The 18,613-nt window shown below is 42.5% G+C and overlaps 1 protein-coding gene across 13 annotated transcripts in view; it reads right to left on the bottom strand.

Annotated features, from left to right (window-relative positions):
* Window positions 1-18,613, bottom strand: part of ca10a (carbonic anhydrase Xa) — a 176,190-nt gene that overhangs the window by 29,560 nt on the left and 128,017 nt on the right. For 10 of the 13 annotated variants that reach the window (XM_061755757.1, XM_061755761.1, XM_061755764.1 and 7 more), the window contains 2 exons: window positions 13,246-13,400; window positions 8,746-8,920 (listed from right to left, as the gene is read on the bottom strand). In XM_061755757.1, coding sequence (XP_061611741.1) covers window positions 8,746-8,920; window positions 13,246-13,400 — 330 coding nt within the window. Of the gene's footprint in view, window positions 1-8,745; window positions 8,921-12,404; window positions 12,602-13,245; window positions 13,401-18,613 lie in introns of those variants that run through there. The other 3 variants (XM_061755767.1, XM_061755768.1, XR_009785619.1) reach the window with 3 other exon arrangements.

Raw genomic sequence — 18,613 nt, 5'->3', positions numbered from 1 at the left:
ATATGACGCTTGCAATTCAGGCCAAAATGTTCTATTTTGGTTTCATCAGACCAAAGAATTATGTCTCTGCAGGTATGAGCATCCTTAAGGTGCAAACTCCAAGCACTCTACCATGTGCCTTTTAGTGAAAAGTGACTTCCATCTGGCCACTCTACCACTCCACCTGATTGGTGGAGTGCGCTAGCAATGGTTGATCTTCTCAATGGTTCTCCTATCGCTGCAAGGGAACACTTGGGTCACTAAGGCGCCGCCTTAGTGACCATAGGGTTCTTGTTCCCCTCTCTGCCCAAGGTTCCCTTCTCCGGTTACTTAGCTTGGTTGGATGGCCAGATCTAGGAAGTGTCCTGGTGGTTCCAAATTTCTAATAATCGAGACCACAGTGCCTTTGCATGACCTTCAATGCTGCTGCAATTATTTGGCATCCTTCCCCAGATCTGGTTTCGGAGGTCTGCAGACAATTCCTCAGACTTCATTGCTTGGTTTCTGGTCTGATATGCACTGCCAACTATGAGACAGGTGTGTGACATTCCAAATGATGTTCAATCAACTGAATTTACCACAGATTGTAGAAACAACTCAAAGATGATCAGTGGAAATCAGATGCACCTGCGCTTAAGTTTGACTGTCATAGCAAATGGTGTGAATACTTATGTACCTTTTATGTTTGAATGTTTACATTTTTCACAAATTTACACAAATGTCTGAAAATATCTTTTTACTTTGTCATTACAGGATATTTTCTGTAGATTTGTTAAAATGAAAACTATACTAAAATCAACTTTAGAATACATCTGTAACATAGCAAAATGTGGATAACGTGAAGGGGTGTGAATACTTTCTGGTGGCATTAAAGCAGAACATTGAACTGCTCACGGTGCCCGACTGGTTAGCACGTCTGCCTCACACTTCTGAGGACCCGGGTTCAAATCCACCCTTACCTGTGTGGAGTTTGCATGTTCTTCCCATGCCTGCGTGAGTTTTTTCCAGGTACTCCGATTTCCTCCCACATCCGAAAAACATGTCTTCAATTCACTGCTCCAACGTTTCAGTTTTTGTTTTTTTTTAAATCTTTCTCCTTTATCAGGGTTTTTAGTTGTCTATCTCATCCATCAGTTTGCGCAGCATATTTCGTTGTTTCGCCACTTCGCTCAGTTCATCAGACATTTCACCAAATTTAGCAATTTCTTTATCTCCTCCTCAACTCCAGAAATTACATTGCATTTTGTGATCCTTCCCGTTGTGGAAATGCGTGGCAACGTGGAGGCAGGTGGCAAATGGAAGCACTTTTGCCTCCTCTGGTGGTGCTAGCCGCCATTGGTGGTGCTAGCCACCGCTGGTGGTGCTAGCCTTCGCTGGTATTGCTAGCCGCCGCTCATGGTGCCTGCTGCCGCTGTTAGTTAGCCGCGGCAGGTGGTACTCACTGTTGGTGGCCGCTCGCTTACCGCTGCTTTGCTCTCCGCCGCTTTGTTCACCTCTGGTGGTGTTTTCCGCGCCTGTTGGTGTTAGCCGCCACTGTTCGCTGCTGCTTGTGTTAGCCGCCGCTGCTGTTCGCTGCTGGTGGTAATCGCTGTTGGTGCCGGACCTGATGGGTCGAACGCCGCTCGTTCACCGCCGCTTTGCTCACCTTTGGTGGTCTTTTCCGCCACTGGTCACTGCTGCTGCTGCAGCTGTTCGCTGTTGGTGGTACTCGCTGTTGGTGCCGGAGCCATTGGGTCAACCGCCGCTTGCTCAACGCAGGTGGTGTTTGGTGGCAATTAGCCGTCGCAGGTGGTGTTAGCCATCGCAGATTAGCTTATTACATGACAAGGTTGACTCACATTTTGAAGCTTGGAATGCCAAAGATGCTGCTGCAGCGGGGGAAAATCGCTCGGGAGGACTTTGCCCTTTTCTCAGGCTGTCAGGAAGATGACAAAAGTTAAGCTTTGCCCAAAAATTGGTTTCCAATTGTACAGAGGTCTGGCTAGTGCCGAGTTAGGCTGCTGCTTACAGTGCCGTGCCTTTGTGTGGCACACAAGGCTGTTTCTCACGGTTGGCTTGTCTTAAAACCAGAGTTGCCTTTTCTTACGGGCAAGAGTGGTTCTGTGACCGCGGTATGACCCAAAAGGAGGCAGAGCAAAAATAAATAAATAAAGATAAAAATAAAGGAAAAGAAAAGTTGGCATCCCCGTCAGGCAGTCTAACACGTCCTCCTCTCCAGCTGGTGTGGTTCGTCAGCACAGCCTCCAGTTGGGGAGCCAGCTGGCTACTGCTACGGATTGGCCCCCGGGCTCACCCCTCTCTCTTAATTGGGTGGGTGCAGGGTCCTTCATCGTCATCATGCTAGCTCAGCAACTGCAGGACTCTCCCAACCTTTATTGTGCATGCGTGACGGTGTTGATTCAATTGCACATTTGCGTACACAAATGTGACTAGTTGCTTGGTGTGACTTTGCAAACTTCATGGACTGTTCACTCACTTTCACAAAGTTTCTCTAAGTATTACATAGCCACTCCACTACACTCCATTTGGTTTCACTACCCCTGCGCTTTTCTGTTCTTGATGTGTCGCCATCCTGTCCTTTCCTATTCTATACTTTCTTGTTCCTCACTTGCAGGGTGAAGCACTACTGTTCAGTATAAAACATGACTCCAATATAATGTTGTAGTGTCATATATTTGTTTTTGTCCCGTCATTACTTTTCTCTGTCCTCTCTCTTGTCTTTGTCTTTCCCCTTATCAAACCTTGTTCTGTCCGACTGCAGTTTTTAATAAATATCCATCATAATACAAATAACCACCGAGGCAGGATATAAAACTTCTCTGTTGCACAGAAAAACTGCTCTGGCATAAAAAGGTAAATAGTGTATGCAATGTTGCAGAGGCGTCTCAACCAAAACAGCCCCACAACATCCAGAACCAGGCGGTTCTCATCCACCCCGGCCTCCTACAAGAAGTTTTTTAACCACCTCTGTGACCTCAACCCCAGAGAAGGAAGAGCACAGCTCAGAGTCCCAGATTCACCTCAGGATCCACAATATCTTCAGAGATTGTCACCAAGATGCACCGACCACCTTACGGCTACAGCTCTGGTCAGCCTCCTCAACAGAGGCATGGAACATGGCCCACTCTGACTAATTTACCCCGCTTCCCCTGCAAAGGTTTATTGGTTGTAGGAGTGGAAACTCTCTCTGACAGGGGACTTAGCCAGACGTTCCCAGCAGACCTTTACAATACTTTTGTGTTTGCCATGTTAGACTGGAATCATTATTATGACTGATCCCTATTTGCTAATAAATTCCTTCTGCTTTCTGATTTTCACAAATTAGAGAAAAAAAACACACAATGACCTGTTTTGTGTGCATGCGTGTGCATGTGTGTGTTTCTTTGTTTTTTAGATGGCAAGCAAAAAAATACAGCATTGACTATGCTTTGAAAATTATTATGGATGGGACAAGTGACAGATTCAGCCCTAAGCCTTTCAGCTAGCATTATGGAATTACTTTATTTTTGGGTATCCTTGCAATTCTGTGGATGACCATAATGCCGTTCGAATAAATTCAAATTCATATTGACAGCATGTGAAGATGATGATGATGATGATGATGAGGAAGGGGAGGAGTGGACCCCTACTGCAAAGACTGAAGAAAGCACAGATTTTAGTGATGATGAGGAAGACTCAGAACTTCCAGAATGGAACACAATGGAACCAAAAGATATAACACAAAAACATCCAGTAAGGGGCAAAGTGAAAAGGAAGGCGTATCCGTAAATATATAAATAACCAGTATATTCTGGTTCACAGTTCTGAGGACTGGGGTTCAAATCCCGGCCCCGCCTGTGTGGAGTTTGCATGTTCTCCCTGTGCCTGCGTGGGTTTTCTCCGGGCACTCCTCCCACGTCCCAAAAACATGTATGGTAGGTTGATTGAAGACTCTAAATTGCCCTTAGGTGTGAATATGTCCATGAACGGTTGTTTGTTTATATGTGCCCTGCGATTGACTGGCGACCAGTTCAGGGTGTACCCCGCCTCTCGCCCGAAGATAGCTGGGATAGGCTCCAGCACGCCCGCGACCCTTGTGAGGATAAAGCGGTACAGAAAATGGATGGATGGAGTGAGAAAGAGAGAGAGAGAGGAGCTGGAGGAAGTGGCTGGGGAGAAGGAAGTCTGGATTTCCCTGTTGAGGCTACTGCCCCTGCGACCTGACCTCGGATAAGCGCAGGAAAATCGATGGATATATATACAGTGGCTGAAATAAGTATTTAAACACGTCACCATTTTTCTCACTAAATATATTTCCAAAGGTGCTATTGACATGAAATTTTCACCAGATGTTGGGAACAACCCAAGTAATCCATACATACAAAGAAAGCAGAAAAAAATAATAAATTAAGTTGTTTGTAATAATGTGAAATGGCACAGGGAAAAAGCATTGAACACATGAAGAAAGGGAGGTGCAAAAATGCATGGAAAGCCAAGACAACTAAAATCTATCAATAATCAAACATCAATCCAGCCCCTCGTCAGTGCAAATGAATATCAGCCGGTTCAGTCTTAATCAATGGCCTACAAAAAGATCTGATGGCCAAGGTATGAGTCAAGACACATCTCATGATGGGTAAGAGCAAAGAGCTGTCTCAAGACCATCGCAAAGTAATTGTTGCAAAACATAACGATGGCATTGGTTAGGCACATATCTAAGCTTCTGAATGTTCCAGTGAGCACGGTTGGCGCCATAATACGTAAGTGGAAAGCCAATCATACCACCATAAATTTGCCTCAATCAGGTGCTCCTCGCAGGATTTCTGACAGGGGAGTGCAAAGAATAATCAGTAGAGTTTTCCAAGAGCCAAGGACTACCTGTGGCAAACTTCAAAAAGACCTAGAATTACCAGGTACTGTTGTCACAAGGAAAACAGTGAGTAATGCATTCTATTCCTCCGCCATGGCCTGTATGCGCGCTCATGACGCAAGACCCCATTGCTGAAAAAAAAAGCATGTGAAACCTCCTTTAAAGTTTGCTGAACAACATTTGGACAAGCCAGTTATATACTGGGAGAATAGTCTGATGAGAGCAAAATTTAACTCTTTAGACGCCATAATGCACACCACGTTTGTAGGAGAAATGGCACTGCACATCACCCTAAAAATGCCATACAGTGAGTTCAGAGGTGAGAACATGATGGTGTGGGGCTGCTTTTCAGCAAATGGTACTGGTAAACTTCACTTTATTGAAGGAAGGATGAATGGTCAAATGTACCGACATTCTTGACAAAACTCTGCTGCCATCTACGAGGATGATGAAAATTCCTCTTTGGTGACAAGAAAGAGAAAATGAGCTTTTTGTGAAACGATACATTTCAAGCATAACTTTGACACTAATATTTTTTGCTTTAGTGTCAGCTCAAATATCTACACAAATATACCACAGCATAACACAAAAAAAGAGTTTTTGACAGAATAACAGTTTATTTACAAATATAACACCATGAACTATTTACAATGTACACATTTGGAACTGAACTATGTGTGTGCATGTGTGCGTTAAAATTTCCCTCCAATGAGTAATTTTTTTTTCCGTGTGGTACGCAATATAACAGCTGCCTTCATGGAAGGGCACACAACATGAACTACACCACACTGTGGTCTCACTACGCTTGCCTTGGCACAGGCAGACCTGGCATTTTCTTTGTGGCCTTGACTTTTTTGTGGTGGGTTTCAAGTATTTGAGTTTATGTTTGTTCAGTTTCCCATCAAGCCGATTTGGTGGGTCAGTCTTCTGAGGTGCCAAAGTTCATGCGCGTTTCTCCACACCTGCAGCCCCCTCCAAATCTGACTCTTCCTCCTCGGCCACATGATGCTGCGAGGTCCTGGAGTCTGTTGCCTTCATCATAGACGCCAGGAGAGATGTACGTTTACCTGGGTGTTTTTGCTTTAAAGAGGACATAGGCGCTGAAGATGTACATTTGAAGAAGGTAGGCTACAAACTTTTTGGGCCAGTTTAGTGACCTTCGTATGAAGGGGTAGTATGCAATGTTCTGGATCCAGTTTATCTACCCCATTCATATGAGCATTGTATTCCACAACACACTGCGGTTTGAGCACACACACCCTATCCTTGTGTCCTTTCTTCCACACGTCCACTTTTTGCATTGTATCTTGGTGGCAGGTTGTCACCATCTTGACAATGCGCTTGTCCAGTCACACAACCACCAGCACATCTCCATTATGCCAGGAAACATTTCCCTCTTCCTCCAAGCTACTCATTGTCACCTGTTTGATAAAATCAGATTCCCCTGTGTAATTTCTCAGCATCCTGCAAATGTTGGTCTGTGCTTCAAACAGACGCTTTCACGTCAACTGAGTTATAAAAATTGTCCATGAATAGTGTGTATCCATGTCAAGTGAGGGGGTCGAGGAGCATGACTACAATATTGGACAGGGTACATGATTCGCCATAATAAGGTTGCCTGTTGAAGCAATCGCCTGTTTTGGATTCACACAAAATGTACGACTTAATCCCATACTTAATGGGTTTCTGTGGGTTGTAGACCCCAATTGAGACGCGCCCCTGACACTTTATCATACCCTCATGGACACAAATCTTGAACTGGCTGATACAGTGTCTTGAACTTGTCCACCAAATAGTCTAGCACTTGCCGAAGTCTTTACATTTTGTCAGGGCATTATATGATGTATTTAGGTTGAAATGGAGGACTCGCAAAAGTGCTTGGTAGCGGTTCCTCGCCATAGCCTGGCCAAAAAAGGGGATGGAAATCAAATGATGAACAGACCACTATAGTGCAAGTGTTGGTTTCTGCACAATTTCTGCGATGAAACACAGTCCAAAAAATGTCTTCAGCTCTTCAATTGAGACTGGTTTCCACATGCTTGCTCCAGGGTGTGGGCGACTGAAATACCTTTCGGCAAAGATGTTAAGGCTATATGTTGCAGCAGCTCATCAGTCAGGAACAGCTCCAGGAAGTCAACTGGCTGATCTGACTCTAGCTCTGCAGCAGCGCTCTGGGCTCCAGGGTTTGCCGTGACAGGGGATGATTTTGGGTTGCCAATTATCAAGACGCCAACCTGGTGATCCCCACTTCTCAATGCATGACCTGTAAATAATAGAAATCTAAACAACTGCCATTTCCCAAAATGTTATTGCTGCAGCGTGAAGTGGAGAAAAATGCTTTTATTCACCTTTTTTTGTACTGCCAACGCGTGTGGGAGCTCCTCTGCTGGTAGATGCACAATCTGTAATTCATAGAAATATGTGCAATGACCACAAAATATATTTTATTGCAGCAGCATGAGGTGGAGAAATTTGCTTTTATTCACCTTTCATTGCGCTGCCAACATAAGTAGAAATACCTCTGCTAGTGGATGCACAATCTGTAATTTATAGAAATATGATCTATTACCACAAAATAGATTTTGTTCCTGTCGTGTAAAGTGGAAAAAAAATGCTTTTACTCACCTTTCTTTGCGCTCCTAACGTGGCTACTCGCGTCACCTCTGCTAGTGGATACACAATCTGTAATTTAAAGAAATGTGCGCGATTACCACAAAATATTTTGTTATAGTTGTTACAGTGTGGACGTTCCTCGTCACACACACATCACATTTTCAACTTTATTGTATATGATTGGTCAGTGATTGTTCAAGCTATGAAGTAGCACCTACCTCCTCCTTCTGGATTGTCTGGAGACTGACTGCTCTCTGCTGCTCCCGGTCAATCTGACGGTACTCAGTCATCGGATGAATGCGGATCAAGGTCCGTCTCACTTTTGTCGTTATCGTCGTCGAAATCATCATTGACAGCCTTGAGCGAAACGGCCGGTGAGCTTCGTGGAAGCCATGACGACACGGTGGCCCAAAGCATCATGTTTGTTTGTTTACATTTGTTTCATGTTTACTCGTCTAAACGTCAAGGATGACGAAGTTTTTTCCAAAACACTCCTCGAGTGTAAGTGGTCTTCGGTTTTCCATTTTTCGATTGGTCTCTCCACGTTTTTTCAGCCTTCTCCAAGCCATGCTCTTCCACTTCCTCCTTCGGCCAAGTCTGTCTATCCTTCCTCTCATGAGCCCTGCTGATCTCTTATCAAATGCATTCCTGCCACCCAGTGGCCGTTTTTATGGCCATTAAAATTGCTTTCAAGCCTAATCCTTTGGTGAAGAGTTTGCCTCTCACGCAAAAAAATGTAAAAAATGTATAAATGCGTTGTTGGGATCGGGCGTTCGGGTTTCAAAAGATGTATAACTACGTTTTTGGTATTAAATGAGTTTTTATTTTATTAAATAAATACCAGTTGGCGTGTTCAATATTTTTTTCCTGTCATTCCACATTATTACACATAACTTAATTTCTTATCTTATATGTTCTACTTTCTTTATATGTATGAATTACTTAGGTTGTTCCCAACATCTGGTGAAATTTTCATGTCAATAGCACCTTTGGAAATATATTAGTGAGAAAAATGGAGACGTATTAAATACTTCACCTGCTGTATATATCAGCACTGTTCACTGCTACTGCACTGAGATACAACTTGAAAGTTGTTAAAAGTTATTTAACTGTTACAATCAAAGTAATTAATTTCTTCCAGTTTCTTGGAGCCATCAAACTTTCAAGAGTTTTGAAAACGTATGGTCATATGGCAATGGAAAAAGGCTTTGCTTTATTTTAGATAATTTTTAACTATGCTATCCAATTTTGTAAGTGATCAGTCAATAAGGCTGTATGTATTATACATCAATTCTATCCTTTACCTCTGTACTGAAGCTTATGAACTCTGTTGTTTGGGCAATCTTTGCCCTGCATGCTGAAATTGATATTGGTCCGGATGCAGCGGTTGATCAGTGGCTGAATCGGACGTACATTATCACTCATGCTCAGGAAGATCTGAGATGGCTGGTTTTGGCTCAGTAGACGCAAAGAGTGCATCTGAGAAAGAAGTGATGGAGAACATTTTTTAAAATTAAAATGTCTGTCAGGCTAATTAAGATTTAATAAACCCAGTCAGGTCTGGGAAGTTGTTGAAGAGTTCAAACGCAAAAGCATCTACATTTTTTTGTGAATTGAGTAACAATTTTTTTTAAATTATTGATGGTTCCAGGTTACAGCTAATAATTTTTATTTGGGGTTTTTCTTGTTTACTTATAATCAGCAATTGAGAGGCTAATTTGTGAAAAAGTGAAAAGGTATCCAATTTCTTTAGAAAATAATTTAGTTCAAAAACAGACAAGTCAAAATGTTTCACACAGCTATAAGATTACAGTGAAAATGGTATTCTGCCTCATGAATAAAAACTAACAGGTGAGTGTACAAAGAACAAGAATCTTATGTCTTAACCCTTAATTGTAAAGACCCGTAAAGAGTTGTTTCCGTGTTTTTTTCCCTAAATACATTAAATATATTTGAAGGTAAGTGCTGAAAACGTGCAAAGACTGAGAACAATCTAGTACTGAATTGTTGGGACATAGCCTTCAACTTTTTTGCCACCTCAACTGGCTGGATTTTTTGAGTGGGGCTTAAAACTAGCCTTGTCACAAAAGACAAGTGCGTATACTTTCTGGCATGAGTCAGCCCTCCCCCACTATACAAACACCAAAATATTGATTCCATTCCATTATTCCATTCAGTGGCCATTCCACTTATTTATAATAACTTGTCCCAGTTCCCACTAAAGCATGCATATCCCTGAAATATTTGTATTTGGGATATTTATTGTCTACTCTATGCGGAAATGGGGAAGAGTGAATTGCTTAACTTGAGAGGAGTGTGAATGAACTGATGAGCATTGAGCGAGAATAAAGTTGGGACTCGTAAGATCTTTAAACCAACCCCACACTAATATGTACCAATTTGTACTTATTCTGGGAGTTACTGCAATGTTTACTCACTATTGGTGGATCACTTGGTAACAGACTCGAAGGTGTTCTTTTTCAGCCATCTCATGGTCAAGGAAAAGATGAAGTAAAAGTGCGAAAAGACCCAAAATTGAAAACTGGTGGTCATGCAGGCTGCGGGGAGATATGATCATAACCTTTCCTGCCGTTGGGCTTGTTGGCAGGTCACGCTTTAGGTTTGGTCTGTCAACCAAACGTACAGCGTGACCCAAGTGCTCTTGTTTAAAATTAACTGCACTATAGACAGTAGCTTCTGTGTGTTGAGGGTTGAGACTGTAATTTGCGTAATGACTGGAGGTTTCTCTCAGTAGCCTGGTGTAGCGGACATGCTCCCCGCAACCTGAGGTGTCACAGTGACTCCCCAACAGCTTGATAAACTGCATTCTTCCCTGCGGCCCTGCCGTTTGACACAGCCACTAGAAGACGCCTCCTGGATCCCAAATTAATTAGCATGCCCCTTTGAAATCTTGGCTTACAGTCAGAGTCCTTTTCTTCGTTTGAACTGACAGCAGCCAAAAGAGACAGATCAATGAGGGAATGCAAATACAGCAACAAACTATTTGCTTAATATTCAAACAGGCACATAATGCGCCACCCCCTGGCGTTTGAGAGTACTGAAACCCATGGGCTTCCATTCAGGGTTCTAACTGAAGATAAAATGTGTCTTGATATTTCATGACCTCTGCAGAAATATTCCAAATGTATGCCTTGATGTCTGTGTCAGTGTGTCAACTTTACCGGTGCAGCTTCAATACTTTGAGAACTGTTTGTCCTGATTTGAAGCCCCAAATAGCATGAAATATGATTCAACCATAAACAATTGATTTGGCAAGGCTAAAATTTACACAATCATTCTATATGCTTGATCTATGAATAAAGAGATCAAAGTTGGGAGTATTTTATATTAAGATATGATTTTTACACCACTTTTATGGCCAAGCTCGTAGACTAAATTCGAGTCGAGTGTGGTCTTGTCCAGTCCTCTGAGACATGCCCCCTGGGTATTTAACCTCTGACTCCCACCTCCTCCTGCTCTTTCGTGTCTAGCCTTCTGTCGTGTCTGGCACTCTTTTTTTTCCTCGGCGCGGCTCGGCTGTGTCGCCGCCCCTGCCCCTCCCCTTCCTTTTGTTTGGGCACGCGGCTCGGTAACTGCGGGCCTTGGGGATGGAGCTCCGGCTCCCTAGCCTCTGTGGATCACTGCTGCTAAGCCTCCCGAACTGCTGAGCTACCAGATACGCTCCCAGCCAAATGTCAGTTCTCTGAACTTGCTAGCAGATCCCGGAAACAGGCGGGGAGAGAGACGGTCATATTCTCCCAACGAGGTGTGACGAACAATAATTTCCCCTCTTCCGCCTCTTTTGTTTTTGTTTCATTTTTCTGCATCCTTTTTCTCATTGGACCAAAGCTGTCTCCGTGCTTCCCGAGACGACTGAGACAGACCATCCCACCGACCAGCTGATCTATGGTTTTGAGTAGACGTAGCCAAAACGTACAAGATGAGTGCCTAATAATTTTGGGGAAATTACTAGCGTCACACAAAATCCCAACTTTGCTCCATCTCACTCAGACTCAACGCATTAAACGCTTACATTCACATTTTTAGCCCAGCAGCACACTATGTCCTATTTCCCTTTTTGTACAACTATATTTTTCTTCCTTATTCTCTTCCTGTAGTTAGCCTCTTTGTGTTTCCCTATAGATACCTCGTAGATTTAATTAAATACTCTATACAATTCCCCTCTTGGTTGTGTTTTGTGTGTCTTTTGAGTTTAAGTAAGCCTCTGTCATCTAGAACTCGTATTTCATAAAATGTAGCAACCTTTAGATTATGAGACTGATAAAAGGTTTGTCGTCACTTTCTCCTAAATTTTATACAGTGGGGCAAAAAAGTATTTAGCCAGCTACCAATTGTGCAAGTTCTCCCAGTTAAAAAGATGAGAGAGGCCTGTAATTTTCATCATAGGTATACCTCACCTATGAGAGACAAAATCAGAAAAGCACTGGCACTGGGTGATAAGAGGGATTGTTCTCCGTTGAGCAGTCATCAATCACTCTTCATCCCACAGTGTAAACTGTGGGCCCTGAGGAAATGTCACAGACATTTTGGGGCCATCTGTCGCTTCTTCTTACATGGAAGCCTTTGTTGTTGAGTTTTAGGTGGGAAGAAGAACCAGTTGTATCTGGGTGATTGTCATTGTGATGTAAAACAGAGATCCTGCCTACTTGGTGGTTGAACAGAGGAATGGTTGTGGTTTGCTTAAGGGGATTAGAAAACAGGAGACAAGGCTCTGTGGTCTCTCAAATGAGGGTCAAAATCCATTACAACCCCCATTTGGTGGCTGGAACCAGTCTTGATGGTGGTCCGGGTGGTCTTTAGGGTCGGTCCCTAAAATTGAGCTGCCGCTTTAGGCTTCCGAGTGGCACCTAAATCTTTGTTGTTGTTGTTGCTTCATTTAATTTATTACCAAATTATGTGTAAAATGAATTGCTTATTTGAAAAGTACATTGTATCAAATATGCATTATTTATATTGCTTTATTAATTCACCTACTCATAAGTGCTACAAAATACAGTATATACTAAAAGAATGTAAACACAAATGACCATCAAAAGGGTGTAATATTTTTGCATATTGTTGAACTTTGGTTGGCGCAACAGTTGCAGTAGACACTCACAGGCATTCATTAACAGATGGCTCCCTTTCTTGTCCTTTCTCCTGTAACTCAAGTCATGGGTGAACAGTACACGTAAGTAGGTTGTTTGTGGAACAGAAAAAAGAAAAAAAAAAACATTAAAAAAACTGCTCCCAGCCATGAGCCCACTCCCATCGTTCATTTCAAAGGCTCTTGAAGTGAATGATGGGAGCCTTTGCAACGGTTCGTTTGCAACCGACATACCACTACACTGACGAGTTTCATGAAATCATCTCCCTTGGACTGTTCCACGCAATTATATTTTATGCTCACTTTCAAGAACAGTCCAAGCTATCTGCGCTGCAAGTTAACAAGAAATAACGGGCGCAGACATGTTTAAGGATGTACGTGACAAGTTCGTGATGACAAACACATATGGGCTTGTGACTGGATTCAATTTAGATAATGGTAAATGCATTTGAGGCTTGTCGGTTTCTGCAATTAAATCTTTATTTTTACATAGTAATTTGGTTTTGCAGGGTTAGGAAATGCACCATCAAATGATGCCGTGATAGGCATCTGGTAGCAGGTGTGGCTCTATTTTTGTTTAACAGGCACTTCACTGTTTTTGCATTTGAACTCTTCAGATTGGACCATTTATATTTTAGCAAAGTCATCAGTGCTGAGCGGTCTATATTTCTGAATTCTGTAGCCAATTTAGGCTCACCTGCATGCGTGTGACGTAAACTGGCTTGTTCATCAGGATCCACGTGGCAGTCTCAAAACATGGAGGGATGGTCATTGAGCCATCATAAGTGATAAAACTACTTGTGTCTGGATAGATCTCCTCTATGTTTAGTCCTGTCAGAAGATAAGCATCATCTGCATTGAAAGAAGCAATCAGAAGACAAAAACAGCATGGTTAATGATTAATTAGAAGAGACCAAGACTGACTAGCCGAAATATTGACCACAATATCATATTCAAAATAAATGCACTATCATGTATTGTGGATTTAAAATAATGCTCTGTTTGACTGACACTTTCAGAGATGTAAATAATTTAACAATGTTTTTGTCGTGGTTAGAGTTTACAGCGCAAGTGCAGCGCTTAGTTACATGACAGTAAAAACACTCACTGCACATGTGGCAGCTGTCAGTATGATGTAGTAAAGTTATACACCACTGCAACCTCAACCATTCTAATTAACATTGTTAAATTAATATCTCTCGGACAGTGCCAATCCAAACTCAACATTATTATCTCTGCATCGCAGATTATTTGGCAATAGACTATTGTGCAAGCGTTCATACTGCTGTGGCTGGTTGGTGATACTTTAAGGTTAGATTAAACTGGAGGATTGTGCAGGCACTGCAAAATCTTTGTCCATTACAGTACAATGAGTTACCAACTGTTTTGTTGGTGACTGAGGTCCCAATTACCTTTCGATTATCAATAAGTACATGCCACATGCTTTGAGGTTGCTCCGCTACCTTTTTCATGGTCATCCTCACTCCAACAGGCAAGATCCAGACCGAGAGCAATTGTCATTTTGAGTGTCTTACACTCAGTACTTGTTCAGTATTAATATGCTGCCGCTTGGCAATATCATATGCAAATACAAGATTAGCTTTCACTGTTATGCAGTTGATAGCCAACTATACATAGCATTAAAACTAACCTAAGCGATTTCTGCAATCTGGAGGCGTGTCTCGCTGAGATTAAACAACGGATGTCCTGTAACGTTTTGCTACTTAACCCTGGAAAAAAAACAAGCTTTTGCTTACTGGCCCTGCTAGACACAGGCACTTGTGTAAGGACACCAGTCTGATTTTTGACAAAAGTACCATTACCCAAAATGACTCAGCAAAAGATATCGGCATTATACATGATTTAACTCACTCCCTTCAAATGAATATTAACAATATTGGCAAAACCGTTTTGGTTTTTTTTCATCTCCACAATGTTGCTAAAACACGGATAGGATGGGCCTTGTTATCTTCCCGTTTTCCTGCATCCTGTTCACTTCTTTTTTAGGTTGTTCACAGTCACCTTTGAAAACGCTGGTGGGCGGAACTTCCTACTCCTACCTGTTGGCAATTATTGCTGTCAGAGCAGAAGGAAGGTGCTGGATTATTGACTCAGATTGCTTGTCACCATTGACCTAACAGTTTGGTAGCCATCACTTGTTCACCAGTGTACTTTTTCTAAGTTTTAGTAAGTACTGCCGTGATTCTCTTTGTTTTTTACCTTGTGCAGGTTCAATTTTATTTTTTTTTTGTATTTTGTTTCTCTGCCTTGTGTAGGTAGGATTTGCTTTTGTTTTACTCTCAGCATAGTGTTTAATAGATTCCGCTTGCTTTAGCTTGATTCTCCTTCCGTCTGCTGTGGCACCATCCACCTCCCATAGTTACTAGTTTCCTTTTATATTAGTCTCCACACGAGACCTTTTGTCAATGTAGTTTGAGTTAGTTTTATTTGGTGGTTTTGCACGCTTGTATGCGCCCTTGGTTTTTGAATACAACTATTGAATGGCTCTAGAATTGTTTTTGCCTGCTTTCGGATCCACTTGTCGGCTGAGGCCAACCCTAACAGGCCTATCCATTAGAGATGCAGAGATCATCGTTGATGCATTTGTTACGTCTCACCTGGACTATTGTAACATGGTGCTTTCTCGTCTTCATGTCTAGTATTAAAATCCTACAGTTAGTACAACCCTCTGCAGCAAGACTTTTAACGAGGACGAGAAATATTGATCATATTACTCCAATACTGGCCAACTTGCATTGGCTGCTGGTCCACTTAAGATGTGATTTTAAGGTTTTGTTACTGACTTATAAACAGGGTTGGGAGGGTTACTTTAAAAATGTATTCCGATCCAGTTACTAGTTGGATGGATGGATACTTTATTCATCCCATGAGGGAAATTAGATTTACGAGCTTCATGAAGTGTTAAATCCTTTCCATGACTAGTCTTTTGTTATTAAGAGTGAAATGGGAAAAAAAGATCTCGTTTGACACATGCGCGCATGCACACACGTAATTTTGAAATGTCATGGTCACGGAAAAACTATTTCATTCCCGGTCACAAGTTTAGCAGCTGGTATTGGCAATACAGTACAGTGTTTAAATAAGTCAAGCAGTGGGTGATCGGTGACGGCACAGTGAAGTATTTACTCACAAGGTTCGGCTGTAGGGCTATACTAGCTCCTTCTATAGCCTCTCTAGCAGTTGGGATAACTGACATCACAGAGTGTTATCCAAAATGAATAAATCCGTCTAGCCATTTTCAGTACCGCTTATCCTGTTAAGGGTCACGGGATGCTGGAGCCTATCCCAGCTGACTTTGGGTGAATGGCAGACTACATCCTGAACTGGTTGCCAGTCAGTTGCAGGGCACATATAGACACGGACAACCATTCGCACTCACATTCACACCGTCACTGAGTGGGAACTGAACCCATGCTGCCTGCTCCGAAGTCAGGCGAATGTACCACTAAACCATCACCACTAAAATGAATAAATCCTCCAGTGAATATACAATCATAACAGTCACATCCATAGTCTTCAATTTGCTTTTAAACTCGCCGCGTTTGGGAAGACAACACAAACATACAGTGGCCAGCGTAATTTAACTGTTGGCCAACAAAAAAACCATATTCCATTGATGTCCATTGTGACCACTTATTCCACTTCTTGCACTGCAAAACTCCCAAAAAGGTTGCTCGGCGCACGAGTTTGAGAGCGGTCAAGGGCTCAAATCAACAACCAGCCACTCTCTGCCCGCGTTAAAAATGTAATCCTGCGAAATATTCCAATTTTGTTATAAATGTCCCTTTAATCTGATTACATTTACATATTTTTCTGGAACTGTACTGGATTATAGTTAAATTGTGTTTACTATTCTGAAGACGTAATGCCGCTACATGTATTCCGTTACTCCCCAAGTCTGCCTACAAAATATTACATGGCTTATCACCCTCGTGTCGCACTGATTTACTGTTACTGTATGTTCTGTGCCGAAACCTAGGTTCTCAACACACTGGTCTTTTTGGTGACTCAGAGAGTCAGAAAGAAGTCCGCTGGCTCTAGAGCATTTTCTATTTGGGCTCCAGTACTATGGAATGCCCTACCCACGGATGAGCACCTACCTCTGTAGAAATGTTTGAATCCCGACTTAAGACTTACTTCTACTCTTTGGCATTTAGTTAAAGTACATGTAGGCCTGTTTTTAATGCCGCTTGTCCCATCCTCCCCCCCCACTTCTCCGAGCAGGTGGTGATGACCAAATGTGAGGCTGTTGCTGCATGGATTCTGCACCGACCAAATGAGACAAGATCTGAGGTGGACCACTTACCCTGGAGTCGTTGCAATGGAGCATTCTGCTCCGAATAAACAGGCCAGGTTCTGAGGCAGAACCACCAAAGGCATCTACCCTGCAGCACTTTTTCTCTTTAAATGGACTCTTATGTCATCTCAAACAACATTGTACAGCATCTTGTCATCGTAATGAACATTGCACAGCACCAGACTATGTGACACGTTGCCCACTCGACATCCATAGCAACCTGGTCATCTGCGGTCCCTTCTGAAGGTTTAATTTTTCTCCAAATGAGGTTTTGAGAGTGGACAACTGGTTAGCACATCTGCCTCATAGTTCTGAGGACGCGGATTCAAATCCGACCTCGCCTGTGTCGAGTTTGCACGTTCTCCCTGTGCCAGCGTGGGTTTTCTCTGGGTACTCCGGTTTCCTCCCACATCCCAAAATCATGCACGGTAGGTTGATTGAAGACTCTAAATTGTCTGTTGGTATGATTGTGAGAGCTAATGGTTGTTTGTTTCTATGGGGCTTGCAATTGGCTGGCGACCAGTTCAGGGTGTACCCCGCCTCCTGCCCGCAGTTAGCTGGGATATTCTCCAGCATACCCGCGACCCTAGTGAGGATAAGTGGTGTCGAAAATTGATGGATGGATGGGGTTTTGAGTTTTTTCTGGTCCGATTGGGGGGTGTAGATTAGGGGATGTCGTCAATCATTGCCCACTGTGGGCCTGTGAAGACCTTTGAGTGTCTTTTGTGATAAAGAGCTACACAAATATGCTTGACCTGACGTGTTTAGGCCTGTCACGATAGCAAATTTTTTAGAACAATATAGTTTCCCAAAAATTTTCACGATAAACGATAGTATCGTGGAAGTATTTTTTTTTATGCCACTGATATAATGATATGAGAGCATAATAAAGAACTGTACACATGTTACAAATTCTGCCCTGGTAATCTAAGATATAGTATGAGCACGACTGTGTGTCATTTACTAAATAAAAGTAGGACTGCATTTCACAATAAGAGCAAGTAAATAAAAGAGAAAGTTATGTGTTCAAATAAAATGCTAAACATGAGAAAATAAAAGTTTGAGTTTCCGCTATTCTGTTTGGCATCTGGACACGACAGTGAAGTCTCAAACGATTTTGCATACACTTATTTAAATTTAACAAATCTTAACAAATAAACAGTTTTAGAGATTGTTTGTTCAAACCTTTGTTTTGTTTCATAATGGCGTTTCACGTATGCACTTTTAATAAGTGCTCCCAGTGGGAACTTCCCACTGAGAAGTAACAAAAATGACATTGACTGTTCCACTTTTAGCACTGTTTTAAATGTTTTCTTCCTTTATCGGTCATTTTCTGATCTTTCTCTGTCTTTAACTCAACTTAAACGCTGAGCCTCTTTCTCTCTCCCCTGCTACGTTTCACCTCGTCCCTGTCTGGGCTGTGCGCAAAAAGTGATTATGGACTGAGATGCAGATTTGATTGGCTGAAGGGAGTAGCCGAACTCATGTAATTGGTCGGCACGGTTCATTACTACCGAAAAGCCTGTAATATTTTGCGGCACTTAAAATAGAAGCGCCCCGTGTGTCTTGATGATAACCTTTGGTTTTTGGCTATGGTGTGGGTACGTATCAGACTGCTTCTGGGTCCAGACACGGACAGCGGTCCGCCAGTTAGTGACCTGTATGTCGCCACGAGTCAGAGAGAGCTGTTTAGCTCCTTAGCTCACTAGCTAGTTAGCTCACGGGCTAGCAAACTTAATAAATAGTT

The sequence above is a fragment of the Phyllopteryx taeniolatus genome, chromosome 19, assembly GCF_024500385.1.
Source record: "Phyllopteryx taeniolatus isolate TA_2022b chromosome 19, UOR_Ptae_1.2, whole genome shotgun sequence".
NCBI lineage: Eukaryota > Metazoa > Chordata > Actinopteri > Syngnathiformes > Syngnathidae > Phyllopteryx > Phyllopteryx taeniolatus.
Note: the sequence above shows the minus strand (reverse complement) of the source record. Positions and strands in the feature narration are given on the sequence as shown.